General features: G+C 42.0%; 1 protein-coding gene across 3 annotated transcripts in view; it reads left to right on the top strand.

Moving 5' to 3' along the window:
• The window catches only part of LOC129704723 (glutathione peroxidase 2-like), a 28,712-nt gene extending 17,359 nt beyond the window's left edge, over nucleotides 1–11,353 (top strand). For 2 of the 3 annotated variants that reach the window (XM_055648032.1, XM_055648030.1), the window contains 2 exons: nucleotides 7,838–8,212; nucleotides 9,433–11,353. In XM_055648032.1, the coding sequence (XP_055504007.1) occupies nucleotides 7,988–8,212; nucleotides 9,433–9,825 (618 nt within the window). In that variant the 5' untranslated portion in view covers nucleotides 7,838–7,987 and the 3' untranslated portion in view covers nucleotides 9,826–11,353. Of the gene's footprint in view, nucleotides 1–4,976; nucleotides 5,070–7,837; nucleotides 8,213–9,432 lie in introns of those variants that run through there. The other variant, XM_055648031.1, reaches the window with a different exon arrangement.
• Nucleotides 11,354–15,979: the final 4,626 nt, after the last annotated feature.

The raw sequence follows: 15,979 nt of genomic DNA, 5'->3' as shown, positions 1-15,979 counted from the left end.
GCGATGAGATAAATGGTCACGATTCATTTAATTTATGATAATGGGATGAATATTGGCAAAGGCTAGTTTCATAAACTTATATCTCCTTAAAGAATAAATATGGCTCTAGTTTATTATCTCGACCACATTGTCCAACATTTCAGCAGTATCTCAACATTGCACTGAATCACGTTCAAGTACCTGCAGTGGAGGTTAAATCCAGAGCCTGCTGACTTTCCATTAAGAATTATACTATCGAGCCAAAACCAATAACCGTATCCAAAGACACCCTGAAGATGAGCCCTTCCGTGTTTCAATTTGGATTATTCCATCCATTTATAGATAGATCACTGACATTAAAAACACAAGCAGGGGACCATTGGAGTACAAGTAGTTGTTGATATTGTACCTCTGCATTAACATTGTTAACTCAGACAAGGAGGAAGAATTGTTCTAGTTTGTAATGTAAGTACCAAGCATGCTCCACATGATCACAGTTTTCTGGAGACTCATTTCAGTTCTTCATTACTAAATCTGTATAATCGCTGATGCAAAACTTTTGATTTCCTGTTTTTGTACTTGGACTCATTTTACATTCATGTGGTTTCCAATGTTTATTGATCGATGTTAGCATCATCCTCCCATAATGGAAACCTTGGATTGATTTCACTCTGTACAGCTCACTTTAAACTGAACACATGCCATTATGTTGTTAGATGATCAAATCCTTGAATTTTCTAAGCACGAGTTGCTGCTATTTCATCTTTCTGATGCCCATATTATACCTAAGGTGGGAAGGGGGGGGAATTACGATTCAACACTGCTACCTATTTAGGAGTGATAATTTTCAAAGTTGATAAGTAGTCATCAAATGTTCGGAAATCCTGGAAGCATTTGTTCATGGCTTTCTTCATATGAATGTAATATGGTTGGAATTCAGGGAATTCTCTCTTCTCTCGGCTATATTAACTCTTCAAAGTGGGGTTATAATAAGCAAGAAACTGTGCTGGAGTTTCGACGAAGACTTTTTTACTTGAAGTCATATATCTCCAGACCACGTTTTCCTGTAAGTAAACAGCATAATAGAAAAACAAGTTGCGCTATAATCAGAATTTGTCTTAGTTATGTCAAAGTCAATTTTATTCGTCACATGCACCCGAAGGTGCAGTGAAATGAATTTTCCAGCAGCGATGGCAAATTATGGGGTAAAAATGTGCAAATGGGATATTTATATGTCTTGATATCCAGAGTATAACAGTTTCTTACATTACCAAGTTGGCATGCTTTTCGTACCTTAGTACATTTGCAAATATAACTTGAGCAAAACACAGTGCTGGAGTAACTCAGTGGGTCAGGCAGCATCTCTGGAAGGATTTGATTAGCAATGTTTCGGGTCGGGACCCTTCATCAGACTGGTAAGGAATGTGTATGGAGACAGAAATGAAAGATGCTGGTTATATAAAAGAGAGCAAGAATTATATAGAAAGACATACCAGGGAGGAAGGGATAGTGGTGGATGTAAAGAGAGAGATAATTCTGTTTCTGCAATTCTGGCTTCTTGAAAATATCCAATTTCTATAATTTATTGTCCGGATAAGTTACAAGGCCCTACCTACATTTCAATGGTTTCTACCTCACCTTCCTCCTTAAAACTGAATTATTTGGTCATCTGCTTTAATATCCAGATAAATGGCTAATTCAAATGTGTTTGCTAATGCAAACGAAGATTGAGGGGAAATGTGACAGGCACATATTTCCCATCATTGGAAGGGTTGGGATGTAGAGGTCAGTGTATAATAAATGGCAAGATAATTAGAATGGGAGAGACATCACCATGGAGGGGTTTCGAACAAGGATACGAACTGCAAAACCAAAATATGCTCAACGCTTAAGTGGAAGCGTTAGAGAATAGAGAATTGTATTAGAGAATACAAGAATAATGGATGAATGGAACTTAGTAAAAATTAGGACACAGTCAGAGTTTTGAATTGCAAAAAATTGCAGCGGATAAAGTCAGGGATAAGGTTTCAGTAGCTGATGACTCATGGAAAAAGAGCAAGTTATGTTTTAGAGGTGGAAAGAAGTGGTATCATATGTAAGTTGTCAGAAATGCATCTTGTGTCAGATATGATGGTGTTGGCAAAAGCATGTTTCAGCTTCAGACATTTGTCATAAAGAGAAATGGAGTCAGTGCTTATGCAAAGACTGAAGATAAGACTTCAGCATTCCCAATTTTAATTGGAATGGATTACTGCTCAACCAATATTAGAAATCCAACAAGAATTGTTGACATTTCCACAATCTGTTCTGCAATCATTCTGCAAAATTTCCTTTCAAATATATAACCCAATCCTATAAAAAGTTACAATGAAGTGATTTCCACTAATCTTTCTGGTGGAGCATTAAAATCAAAATAAATGGATGTGTAAAATAAATTGTCTTCCTCTCCCACTAGCTCTCAAGCAAATTATTGTAAACCCATTTTCGTTGGTTGCCAATTTTCCTCCCAGTAAAAATCATACCCTTTTCAATGGAAACATTTGTAGCAAATTCTTCCTTAAAAAATGAAATGTTTTTTTATTTGCAGTTTCTTCACAAGTTCCAAATTGTTCTGCTTGAAGGTGAATAAAGTCCTGGTTATGTGCTCTTCTCTAGTCACTTCATTGGGTGAAGAGCTGAAGACCTCAGTTGAAGTTCATCTGCAACTATCCAATGCACTCTGCAGGCACTGATATCAGTGACACACTTACCTGCACATCCATTCAAATCCTCAACCCATCCTCAGTCTTCAGAATTAGCATTTTAGACAGACCAACTCAAGCAATTGTTTTGTTAAATATATGATTTTTAAAAGAAAGGATGAATGGAGTATATGCCGGTCTTTCAGTAAAAAGGCATTGGCATATTATATTTAGTTGCACTGAAAGTAAAAATATTTTTAAAAAATCTATACACAGTATAATTTCTAAAAATCTAAATGCTGATATAACATTGCATTAATTTTATTGTGCATGGCCAGTAAGTGCTCATTGGCGATGCTACAAAATATTGCAGGTTGGACTGAGATCCAGCAAAATCTGCAATGAAGGACAAGAAATTCTAGCTCACTAGCATTTTAGAAATGCTTTTCATCATTTCAGACCAAGGGAGTAATTGTCTATAAAGTCCTTTTAAATGTGGTCACTTTATTAATGTAAGGAATGTGACAGCCAATTTGTGCACTACACGTTTGTAGAACTGGCCACACAATTCCCATTCCCGTAACCATGGTTTTCTTAAAAAAGGAGTGGCATAGTGGTGCAGCTGGTAGAGCTGTTGCCTCAAAGTGCCAGGGAACTGTGTTTGATCCTAAACTTGAATGCTGTTTGTGTGGAGTTTGTATGTTCTCTCTGTAACTGAGTGTATTTCCTCTGGGTGCTCCGGTTTCATAAGTTCATAAATCATAAGAGCAGAGGTAGGCCGTTTGGCCCATTGAATCTACTCTGCCATTCTATCATTATCGATCTATCTTTCCTCACAATCCCATTCTCCTGCCTTCTCCCCTTAACCCTTGACACCTCTACATTCGCATTGACCTCTGTAAATTGGCCCAGTACGCAGGGAGTAGATGCGAAAGTGGGATAACATGGAACTAGTGTGAATGGGTGCTTGATGGTCAGCATGGACTTGGTGGGCTGAAAAGTCCTGTTTCCATGCTGTATCTTTCAATCCATAGCTCAATCAATTAATTTAAGGATTCTTCAAAAATTATCTTTATGGAAACTAGAAGGAATTCTGGATAAAATGTAGAAGCATGATTTGAAGGGTTTTACATAGAAATTGGACTACTTTCAACATGTTAAATCAGGTTAGCGATCACTTTCCATTGCTTGTGGGCAAAGTGACTCTTGCACTTCCATGCTGACATCATGGGTTATACAATGCACATTTCCTACACTTCCTGAAAATGGAGCATTGGTGAGGAAAACCATCGCTCCTGCTGTTCAATCAAAAGAAAGAACCAAGGAGACAATGCGGGAGTTCAGGACTGAGATGACAATGAACATGTCTGCATTCACGTTAGCGCACAGCATGCCTGCAGCATAACAGTGTAAACACAAGGGCTTGCAGATGCTGATTTACAGAAAAAGACACAAAGTGCTGGAGTAACTCAGCGGATCAGGCAGCATCTCTGGAGAACATGGATAGATGACGTTTCGGGACGGGACCCTTCCTCTGATTCCAGAAAGCTGGAAGAGAGGTGGGGCAGGACAAAGCCAGGCATGTTCAGCATTGTGGATCCTTTTCCTTTGAGACTGTTGATCAGATGCCCAGGACAGACAGAACTTGCAGGGTTTAGGAATGAATGAAGCCAGCCCACCATGTGGAAGCGGAGGCTGGATACACTGGGCAGTGCCTTGCCTTCTTCACTATGTTTTGCCCCCTCTGGAGCAACTTTTATGGTGTGGCTGCCTGCCTCACAGGGAAGACGTCTTTAAATGCTGACTCACTTCCCTGTGATCAGTCAGAGCAGCAATGAGGCAGCATCTTCCAGTTCCTTACACTGGTTCCTATCACAGCACGGATCCACCGTGTTAAGCGCCTTGAGCGTTTCTGCAATGGATCTTTACCCAAATTCGTGTGTAATTTTTTTTGTAACCCATGTTGGGACTTAGCACACATATAGTAGTCCGAAAGTCCAATTTCCAGACATTTTTCCACGTTGTCCGTGGCGATGACAGCGCGCCGCTGCCGCCGTTACTCACCCGGCTGCCGCCTCCTCTCAGGGGCGAGTTGGCAGCTCGAGCGTCGGCGGCTCACACGCGCCCTGCCCGCGCCCCGCGCGCTCCCTTCCATTTGACGGCGGGCACGCGCGGGCCGGGCAAACTGCCGCTGGCACCTCCCAGTGCGCCTGCGCGGCCGTTTCCCGCCCCTCCGCCAACGGCCGGGTGGTTGCAGAGAGAGCGAGGGAGACAGTGCGCAGGCGCGGAGGAGCGGAGGAGCGGAGGAGCGGAGGAGCGGAGGAGCGGAGGAGCGGGCGGGAAAAGCCACCCCTACCCTGACATCGGCGGCAGCCTTCATCGACCAGAGGACGAGTCCGTGTCGGAGCGGTAAAGCAAGTCCTCAGTTTCCCCCTACTCTCCCAGCCATCCGAGCTTAAACCGAAGTGACTCAACGGGTCGGGCAGCATCTATGGAGGGAGATGAACAGGCGACGTCCCGGGTCTTCAGACACCTTCAACTGACAAGCAAACGGGCTCAGGGGCGCCGCATTGATGGCAGCCTGTCTGTTTTTCTGTCATTTTTTATTTTTCGTCAGTTTTAAAAGTTTGTTTTGGAGATTTATTTAGATTTTATATCTGGGGGGGGGGTTAGGGTAAGGGGGAAACCGTTTCCCATTCACTATCTGGCGAGGACGCGACTATTCTCCGAGTCGCGTCTTCGCCCCCCTCCTCGCGGCCTACCACCTGGATTGGAGCGGCCTTCCCTGCCAGGGACCCGGACCAGAGCTTCAGCAGCGGCGGCACAGCGCTGGATACATCGCAGAGCGGGCGATTGCTTACCTGGATCGCCGTTGAAGCTCCGGAGTGTTGGGCCTGCTGCTTCAACATCGGAGTTGTGGTTCGTAGAGCTTCCAGCGCGGCCGGCGCTGACTTCAACATCGCGGACCTTTGCCGAGGGCCGCCAGCGTTGAATCTCCACCCAGCGCGGCCTGTGGACTTTGGTGGCTGATTCAGATGTCCAAGCCGCTGAGGATGTCCTCCAGTCCCGACGTCTGACTTCCATCAACCCGGCGAGAGGACAACAGAGGAGGATGACTGAATTTTGCAGCCTTCCCTCACAGTGGGAAACTTGGATCCCGCTGTGTGGGGATGTCTGTGTTAAAGACTATCGTGTTCTGTGCTCTTTATTATTTCTATGGCTGTATGGTGACCACACATTTCACTGTACCAATTGGTACATGTGACAAATAAATGTATCTTGCATCAAGGCCGAGGGACGGACCCGGGGCCTCAACTGAACCGTTCAATGTGGATGATTCACTCCGACTTACTCTCCACGAACGGTGCCCGACCCGTTATTTGTTTGCATCAACGCAAAATTGTTCACCAGAAAACTCGGGGATGGCAAAGCATGAGGGGAGATGAGATGTCCCAGGCCATCATTATATTGTGGAGCAGAGTACAGATTTACTTATAATAGTGTGGATGGGCAGCACAGATTCCATTATGTTGTGGAGGGGAGCACAGGTTTCAGTATTATATTGTGGAAGGGGAACACATTTTTCATAATTGTGGAGGGGGAGCACAGATTTCACTATTGTGCAGGAAAGTGCATATTTCATTATTAGATTGTGGAGGGGGATTTAGGGTCTAGGGATTGTGGAGGGGGAGCACAGACACAGATTTCATTATTGTGGAGGGAAGCATATAGTGGAATGGAGAGCACAGTTATTAGTGTGGAGGTGGAGCATATATTTCATTGTTAAATTGTGAAGGGAAGCACAGATTTCATTGTTAAATTGTGAGGGGAAGCACATACTTCATCATTGTGCTGGAGAGCACAAATTTCATTAGTGTGGAGGGGGCAGCACAGATTTCATGATTATCATTTGGAGTAACCTGTTTCACCTGTGTAATGAGGAGGCAAGAATTTGAGGGGCCTGTTCATGGCTGTGGAGAGCATTTTCTTTGGGGCAAATATGTGTACATATGTCTGAGGTACAAATCGCCCCCGGGTTATGACAAGTTCCATTCCTGAGAACTGATCATACCCTGAACTGTTCGCAAGGCAGAAATCTGGTCAAATTACCCCAAAGTCCAACCAAGGGCAAGGTGTAGTTAAACTAGGGTGCTTAATTCGACCATTCAAATTTCTCCGCAAAGTACAATTCCTTGATATTCATCCCCTTTGATATCTCGCTTTAACACCCTACACTTATCTCTGTCTCCCTCTCCCTGACTCTCAGTCTGAAGAAGGGTCTCAACCCGAAACATCACCCATTCCTTCTATTCAGAAATGCTGTCTGCTGCTGCTGAGTTACTGCAGCATTTTGTCCTATCTTCGGTGCAAACTAGCATTTGCAGTTCCTTCCTACATATTAAATCTTTAATTTGGGTCTCTAGTGTGAGTCATGTGAGCGATGTGGCCAGCCTAATTTAGTCAATTCAAAGTAACGAGTCAATGCTGAGGATATTAGCCTGCAATAGACTGCTGATTCACTTATCTTTCCAATAAATGTGCAGATTTTGGAGAAATAACATGAATGGTGCTTTTCCATTGCCTTAGCCGATTGTCCAGGTCTCAGAAGTATTTATATTCTCATTAAATCATGGCATGAAATGAATAAACTTGTCAATATAAACAATTCTGATGAGCTGTGGTGATGTGAAAATGGGAGAACATTCATTTGTAAATCTAATGTAGAACTTATGGACTTTTTGTTTGAATTGTCTTTTAATGAAGCCTCTAAATAAGTGCCTTTCACTATAACCTTAATACACTAGAAAATATGTTTATAAATTGAGGTATTACATTTGTTGTAAGTGTACCTTTTATCTTTAAAAGATAAATAGGCAAAGCAGCACAGTGAGACCACAGGGCATTTCAAAACCTTCCTCTTGTCCACAAAGTGGGAATAGGTTTCTGGGGATTAGAAACATATATCCAAATATCTAAGCAACAGGGAGATTCATATCATTAGCTAAATGGTTATACTGTTAAATATGTTGGTGGTTTTCATTTGAAGTGTGTACTGTATATAGTGTGACAAAAACATAGGACATAAGGTTTTTAAACAATGCTTACAGATGCAGAAATTTTAATATATAAACGTTTCAATATTTATATGTGAATTGTGGTATACATCTTTTGTTTAGAGCCATGATGTTTTGCAGTGGCGTTGGATCAGAGTAATGCAAATTTCCGAAGATTTTTGCTGATTTGAAATATTGCGCACGTGGTTTCATTTCCTGGACGATACATATCTGCGTTTCAGATTTGAATCTCAGGCAACACTTGCAAAGAAGATGGCAGAAGCCAGACTGACATTTTATAACTTGACAACAGAACTCCTCAATGGTGAAATCTTCAATTTCTCCGATCTCAAAGGAAAGGTGGTGTTAATTGAAAATGTTGCATCCCTATGAGGGACAACTACCAGGGATTACCAGCAGATGAATGAGCTCCAGAGCCGCTATGGCAGCCAGGGGTTTGTGGTTCTGGGTTTTCCCTGCAATCAGTTTGGCTACCAGGTAAATGTGACATTAAAAAAAAATACTGATCATCTTTGTCTATAAATTTTTCACTTACTTTAGTTGACTTGTTTCCTAGTGGAAATTTCAAACTTTTATATAAACTTATTTATTACAGCAACACTGGTAAATTTACTTACATTTAATTACATTGTATTAAATTAAATATTTAAGTCAGATTTCATTTTAAGGAATTTATCATAAATATCCTTATAGCTTCCAAATTTGTAATTCTAATTCTTAATTTAGACATTCAAAATTCTTTGTTGTCATACAGGTCTTCCTCAGTTTATAAACACCCAACCTATATACGGCCTATACATTTGGGAGACTGGCGGGGTAGATTTGCCAGCTGCTGCGGGATTTCAGGCATCTTCTAGTGTGCGGGAACTTGGTTTGTGACTGGATTTCCAGCATGTCAACCATTTAGCTTATGAAAAGTTCTTGGGAATGGAAACCTGCGGAGAACCTGTATGACAAAATCTCTGCTCACTTCAACATAGGCACTTTAGGAACTGGTTAAGCTTATGTAAAAATGACCTCTTAAAGTAACTCACAATGCTATGATGAGTTCTATTTTTAAACACATGAAGGTATGTTTCTCATAAATGGTTCTCTATCCACATGGATTGAATCTGGTTCTCTATCCACGTGCTGCCTAATCTGCAGCACAATTGCAGTTTTCCATGCAGATTATTTGGAAAAATTGTTATTATTGAGATTAGTTTAGATACAGTGTGGAAACAGGTCCTTGGGCCCACTCAGTCTGCACCGACCAGCAATCCCCGCACACTTAACACACTAAGGACAATTTACAATTTTACCCAGCCAATTAGCCTACAAACCTGTAAGTCATTGGAGTGTGAGAGGAAACAAGAGCTCCCGGAGAAAACTCACGCGGGTCATGGGGAGAATGTACAAACTCCATAAGACATCACCCGTAGTCAGGATCACATTTGGGCTTCTTCTGGCAGTGAAAGGCAGCAACGGTACTGCTGCGCCACTGTGCCGCCCTAACTATAGTTATTTTTGAAAAATGATCTGAATCCAAAACTCAATTTGCACCATTCAGATAAATCACTTGTGGAAAACATTAGCAGTGGAAGTGTTGGCTCAGTTCTGTTTTGTGAAAAATACCTATCAGATTCCATGAAATGCATCTGTGACTTGTATAAAATTAAATTCCTTGTACTTGACCTTGCTTTATATTGATTTTGTAGGAAAATATCTACAATGAGGAGATTCTTAATTCTTTGAAATATGTCCGTCCAGGCAATGGCTTTGAGCCAAATTTTTCTATATCTAAAAAGATGGAGGTCAATGGAGAAGATGAAAATTCAATCTTTACTTTTCTGAAACAAAGGTTGCCTGAAGCCCATGATGATCCTAAAACCTTAATGATGGACCCCAAGTTCATAATCTGGAGGCCAGTCCATCGAAGCGATATAGGCTGGAATTTTGAGAAATTCCTTATTGGACGAGATGGTGAGCCATTCAGGCGATACAGCAAGAATTTTCTCACTATTGACGTTGAAGAAGACATCAGAGCTCTTTTACAAAGTAATGAAAGACAATCTGATAAAACCATTGAAGAAGAAATTGAAGTTGAGTAACGTTTACAGTAGTTTTCAATGTTGAGCATGTTATGCTTTGTATAAAGATTAGCCACAGGTATGTAAATGTAAAATGCAATAATCACCATCTTTATGGATAGTTACATTTACTGGATTATAGCGCTAATCCAATTGGTCTGTTTGCTCTGTTTAGATTCTTTTTGTAAATGTTAAATGCATAAAACGTTTCCTCGGTGAGATCCTGATTTCTCTGCTAAATGAGCCAATCCAGTTTCAGATGTTAGACATTTTACTATATGATGGTGCTTTTTCAAAGGTCTGCTGAAAAGTACTTAATGTAGCCTGTAAAAGTCTAACTGGATATTGAAGGCAACTTGTAAAGGAGAATCTTCCATTAAAGATGTTTTAATGAAAACCCACGTCCCATTTTCAGTTTTTTTTTAGGGACTTACACCTTGCAAAACAGGCAGGAGATTTTTTTATCCAGACCTGGAGATATTCCATCATGCTCCTGACTTGAAGATAATTGAAAGACATGAGAGTATCAGGTGGTTTGATTTCTGCTGCAGCTTCAGATCTGTTTTGTAGCCATGTGGCCTATAGCCAGTTAACCCCCACTGAGCAACTTCTCCATTCCCAGGATGTTGTCAGCGGGATAATTAGCAGTCATAATTCAATTGAACACCAAGGCGAACGGGTTAGACTCCTAAACACAAAATGCTGGAGTAATTCAGCGGGGCAGGTAACATCAACGGAGAGAAGGAATGGGTGACGTTTCGGATCGGGACTCTTCTTCAGACAGAGCCCAGAGTTCTCCGACTAGTTTCACTGTCCTGATTAATTTTACTGTTTGTATGTCACCTTCCCCATAGCTAACAATGAATCATTCTACATTTCCTTATCATCATCTGCTTTGATGTTGTTTTCACACCTTGCCCCTTCATATCACTAGACTTTGTCTCCCCTGACTCAGTCTGAAGGGTCTCAACCCAAAATGTTATCCATTCCTTCTCTCCAGAGATGCTGCTTGTCCCTCTGAGATACTCCAGCATTTTGTGTCTACCTTCAGTGTAAACCAGCATCTGCAGTTCCTTCCTGCACATGGTTAGATGCATGCCTTGTTAGATGCATAAATGCTACTTGGCATTTACAGATCCATGTCTGAATGATATCCAGTTTTTGCTGTATATATATGGTTTAATTTGCTGAGGATTTTCATGTGGATTTGATGTTAAGAGATATAACGGGGTATCTGGTGGAAGTGGCATTTTTAAGAAAGCTGATATTTGAGGACTGGTATAATTTAGTCTCATTTTATTCCACGTGAGTACCAGTTTAGTTTTTGGGTGATACACGACAAAGTCAGTTTCACCTGAATTTCAGAGAAATACGGGTTTCTTTCCAAGCTTCAATTTCTTTCCAATGCTTCATTCAAGCAAAAAAACAACAAACTAGAGTTATGTATTTAAACTGGCACACTTTTTCATGGATAGCAAAATAGTAACAACAATCATCTTTCATATCCCAAACATTCTTCAGTCATCTCCTTTAGCATGAGGTTGTGGAGATGATTACAAAATAATACCAGGGTTAGATAACAGCAATGACAGAAAAACAGACAGGCTGCCATCAATGCGGCGCCCCTGAGCCCGTTTGCTTGTCAGTTGAAGGTGTCTGAAGACCCGGGACGTCGCCTGTTCATCTCCCTCCATAGATGCTGCCCGACCCGCTGAGTCACTTCGGTTTAAGCTCGGATGGCTGGGAGAGTAGGGGGAAACTGAGGGCTTGCTTTACCGCTCCGACACGGACTCGTCCTCTGGTCGATGCCCCCCCCCCCCCCCCCCATAGTTTAACAGGAGACTCAGCTTTAGACATCGATGCATCAGGGAGAGAAAAATTACCCAGGCAGTTGCAGGAGGCAAACCTTTCTTATCTGCCCACTGACCCATTGTACATAAGTCACAGTGCCCTCCATAATGTTTGGGACAAAGACCCTTTATTTAATTATTTGCCTCTGTACTCCACAATTGGAGATTTGTAATAGAAAAGAAATCACGTGGTTAAAGTGCACATTGTCAGGTTTTAATAAAGGCAATTTTTATACTTTTTTTTTTCACCACGTCGAAATTGCAGCAGTGTTTATACATAGTCTTTCCCCCCCCCCCCATCATTTCAAGGCACCATAATGTTTGGGGCACAGCAATGTTATGTAAATAAAAATAGTCATGTTTAGTATTTTGGTGCATATCCTTTGCATGCAATGACTGCTTGAAGTCTGCAATTCATGGACATCACCAGTTGCTAAGTGTCTTCTCTGGCAATGCTCTGCCAGGCCTGTAGTGCAGCCATCTTTAGCTGATGCTTGTTTTTGGGGGCTAGTCCCCATCAGTTTTCTCTTTAGCATATAAAAGGCATGCTCAATTGGGTTCAGATCAGGTGATTGACTTGGTCACTCAAGAATTGACCATTTTTTAGCTTTGAAAAACTCCTTTGTTGCTTCAGCAATATGTTTGGGATCATTGTCTTGCTGTAGCATGAATCACCGGCCAATGAGTTTTGAGGCATTTGTTTGAACTTGAGCAGATAGGGTGTGTCCATACACTTCTGAATTTATTATGCTACAGGTACTACCATCAGCAGTTGCATTATCATTGAAGATAAGTGAGACAGTACCTTCAGCAGCCATACATGCCCAGGCCATGAACACTCCCACCACAGTGTTTCACAGATGAGGTGCTTTGCTTTGGATCTTGGGCAGTTCCTTCTCTCCTCCATACTTTGCTCTTGCCGTCACTCTGTATAAGTTAATCTTCATCTCATCTGTCCACAAGATCTTTTTCCATTACTGTGTTTGCTCTTTTAAGTACTTCTTGGCAAACTGTAACTTGGCCATCCTATTTTTGCAGCGAACCAATGGTTTACATCTTCCAGTGTAGCCTCTGTATTTGTGTTCATGAAGTCTTTTCATAAATGCAGATTAATGAACTGAACGAGAACTATGTAAGTAGTGTGTGAACAGCAGAACAAGAAAGGAAGCTATTGAGTTGACAGTCCTTGGTAGAATAGTTAACAATTTATACCGTTTATACAGCGCTGCATTCGCTTTTTATTAATCCCGGATGAATTTTGACAAATCTCATGATTCCTCGTGTTAATCGTGATACCGAACTCACTTATTGGGGTTGAAAATTGTAGTTTGAAGTAAATGGTGGTTGGGAAGGGAAAGCAAACAGTGCTTATGTTTAGAGATTCAGATACAGCCCCTTCGGCTCACCAGGTCCGTGCCGACCAGCGATCTCGACACATTAACACTACCCTACACCCACTCGGGACAATTTTTATATTTACCCAACCAATTAACCTACAAACCTGTATGTCTTTGGAGTGCGGGAGGAAACCGAAGATCTTAGAGAAAACCCATGCAGGTCACGGAGAGAACGTACAAACAGCACCCGTGGTCGGGATCGAACCCAGGTGTCTGGTGCTGCATTCACCGAAAGGCAGCAACTCTACTACTATGCTGCCGTGAAAAGAATAACCAGAGTGTGACAGGACAGTATACAGTGCCCTCCATAATGTATAGGGCAAGGACCCATCATTTATTTATTTGCCTCTGTACTTCACAATTTGAGATTTGTAATATTTAAAAAATCACATGTGGTTAAAGTGCACATCGTCAGATTTTATTAAAGGCTATTTTTTTATACATTTTGTTTTCACCCTGTAGAAATCACAGCTGTATTTATACCCCCCCCCCCATTTCAGGGCATAATGTTTGGGACACATGGCGTAACAGGTGTTTGTAATTACTCAGGTGTGTTTATATGCCTCCTTAATGCAGGTATAAGAGCTCTCATTACATAGTCTTCCCTCCAGTCTTTCCATCACCGTTGGAAACTTTTATTGCTGTTTATCAAAATGAGGACCAAAGTTGTGCCAATGAAAGTCAAAGAAGCTATTATGAGACTGAGAAACAAGAATAAAACTGTTAAGAGACATCAGCCAAACCTTAGGCTTACCAAAATCAACTGTTTGGAACATCATTAAGAAGAAAGAGAGCACTGATGAGCTTACTAATCGCAAAGGGATTGGAAGACCAAGACCTCCACAGCTGATGACAGAAGAATTCTCTATAAACCAAATTTTGTTTGAACTTCATTTGAGGTTCAAATGACAATAAACGGTATTGTATTGTAATTCTCTCTATGATATAGAAAAATCCCCAAACATCTGTGCGACAGATCAGGAACACTCTTCAGGAGTCATGTGTGGATTTGTCAATGACCACTGCCTGCAGAAGACTTCATGAACACAAATACAGAGGCTACACTGCAAGATGCAAACCACTGGTTAGCCGCAAAGATAGGATGGCCAGGTTACAGTTAAGTACTTAAAAGAGCAACCACAGTTCTGGAAAAAGGTCTTGTGGACAAATGAGACGAAGATTAATATATCAGAGTGATGGCAAGTGCAAAGTATGGAGGGGAGAAGGAACTGCCCACGATCCAAAGCATATCGCCTCCTCCGTGAAACACGGTGGTGGGGGTATTATGGCCTGGGCATGTATGGCTGCTGAAGGTACTGGCTCACTTACCTTCATTGATGTTACACCTGCTGATGGTAGTAGCATAATAAATTCTGATGTGTATAGACATATCCTATCTGACCAAGTTCAAACTTCAAAACTCATTGGCCGGCGGTTCATTATACAGCACGACAATGATCCCAAACATACTGCTAAAGCAACAAAGGAGTTTTTTAAAGCTATAAAATGGTCAATTCTTGAGTGGTCAAGTCAATCACCCGATCTGAACCCAGATGCACAGCAGCAGCCGACTAGGATTCCAGAGCATCGCCGATGCCTCACATCAGCTCTTGATCCCCCGCCGCCTGTCTGCATAATATGACCGACATTGGCTGAGCTGAAGATGGGATCCAACCACTCTCACAAAACGCCAGTGTACGGCGAGGACGTTAAGAACACTCAGTTCAGTCAACGCAAACTTTAGGTCATTTGTTCCTTGCGCCCACGAAAATGCCCGCTCCCATCCATCCCAAACGCGGCGCAAACTGTAATGTGTTGGAAGTCTGAAGGAGGGTCTTCTATCTATACGTCCGCGGAGATCCAGAGGGGAGGTGCCGGCCCCAGCTTGACTATGCTTGCCCCTCCGGCGGGACGGCGGGGTTTAGCTGGAGATGGTGCTTCTTTTCCGCGGCGCCTGCAGTCCTGGGCTGCCGCTGCGACGGGCCAGCGCGATAGGCAGTCTAACTGGAGCCACCCCCAGGGGATGTTGGGGACGAGACGCAGGTCTGCATCCATGCAGCGGCACAGCCGCTGAGAGTGTTTATCCCAAGGAACCCATGATCTGTGCATGCGCAGTCGGAATACCGAACTCGCTTATTGAGCATGGCTTTTATATACTGGAGAAAACGGAAGGGGACTAGCCCCCAAAGCAAGCATAAGCTAAAGCTGGCTGCAATACAGACCTGGCAGAGCATCACAAGAGAAGACACCCAGCAACTGGTGATGTCCATGAATCGCAGACTTCAAGTAATCATTGCATGCAATGGATATGCACCAAAATACTAAACATGACTACTTTCATTTACATGACTTTGGTGTGCCCCATACGTAAAAGTGCCCTGAAATGGGGAGACTCTGTATAAACACTGCTGTAATTTCTACATGGTGAAACCAAAATGTATAAAAATGGCCTTTATTAAAATCTGACAATGTGCACTTTAACCACGTGATTTTTTTTCTATTACAAATCTCAAATTGTGGCGTACAGAGGCAAATAAATAAATGATGGGCCTTTGTCCCAAACATTATGGAGGGCACTGTAAGTGAAAAAAGCATCTACAACAAAGGTCAAAGTTGGGTAATATGGTAAGGAGGCACAATTAAAAAGCGCACTGTATTCTTAAACATAATAGTACAAATATAGGCATGATCTGAGACATTAGATGCAAACTCTGAAAAGCTGGAATGTAATCGTCTGAGCATTTAATATTTTAGAAGAATAGATAGAAAGAAAATTAAGGTGGTGCAGTTTTGTTTATTAAAGATGAGATATTTGTGGCAGGGAGATAAAGTGGAGGGCAAGTTTGCCACTGTTGGGAGAGTCCACAGGACCCCTTATACAAGCTACACTGCATGACAGTATAAATCCATGGATGATCAAAATCGAAA

Source organism: Leucoraja erinacea, chromosome 16 (genome assembly GCF_028641065.1).
Source record: "Leucoraja erinacea ecotype New England chromosome 16, Leri_hhj_1, whole genome shotgun sequence".
NCBI lineage: Eukaryota > Metazoa > Chordata > Chondrichthyes > Rajiformes > Rajidae > Leucoraja > Leucoraja erinaceus.
This window is presented reverse-complemented; position numbering and strand designations above follow the sequence as displayed.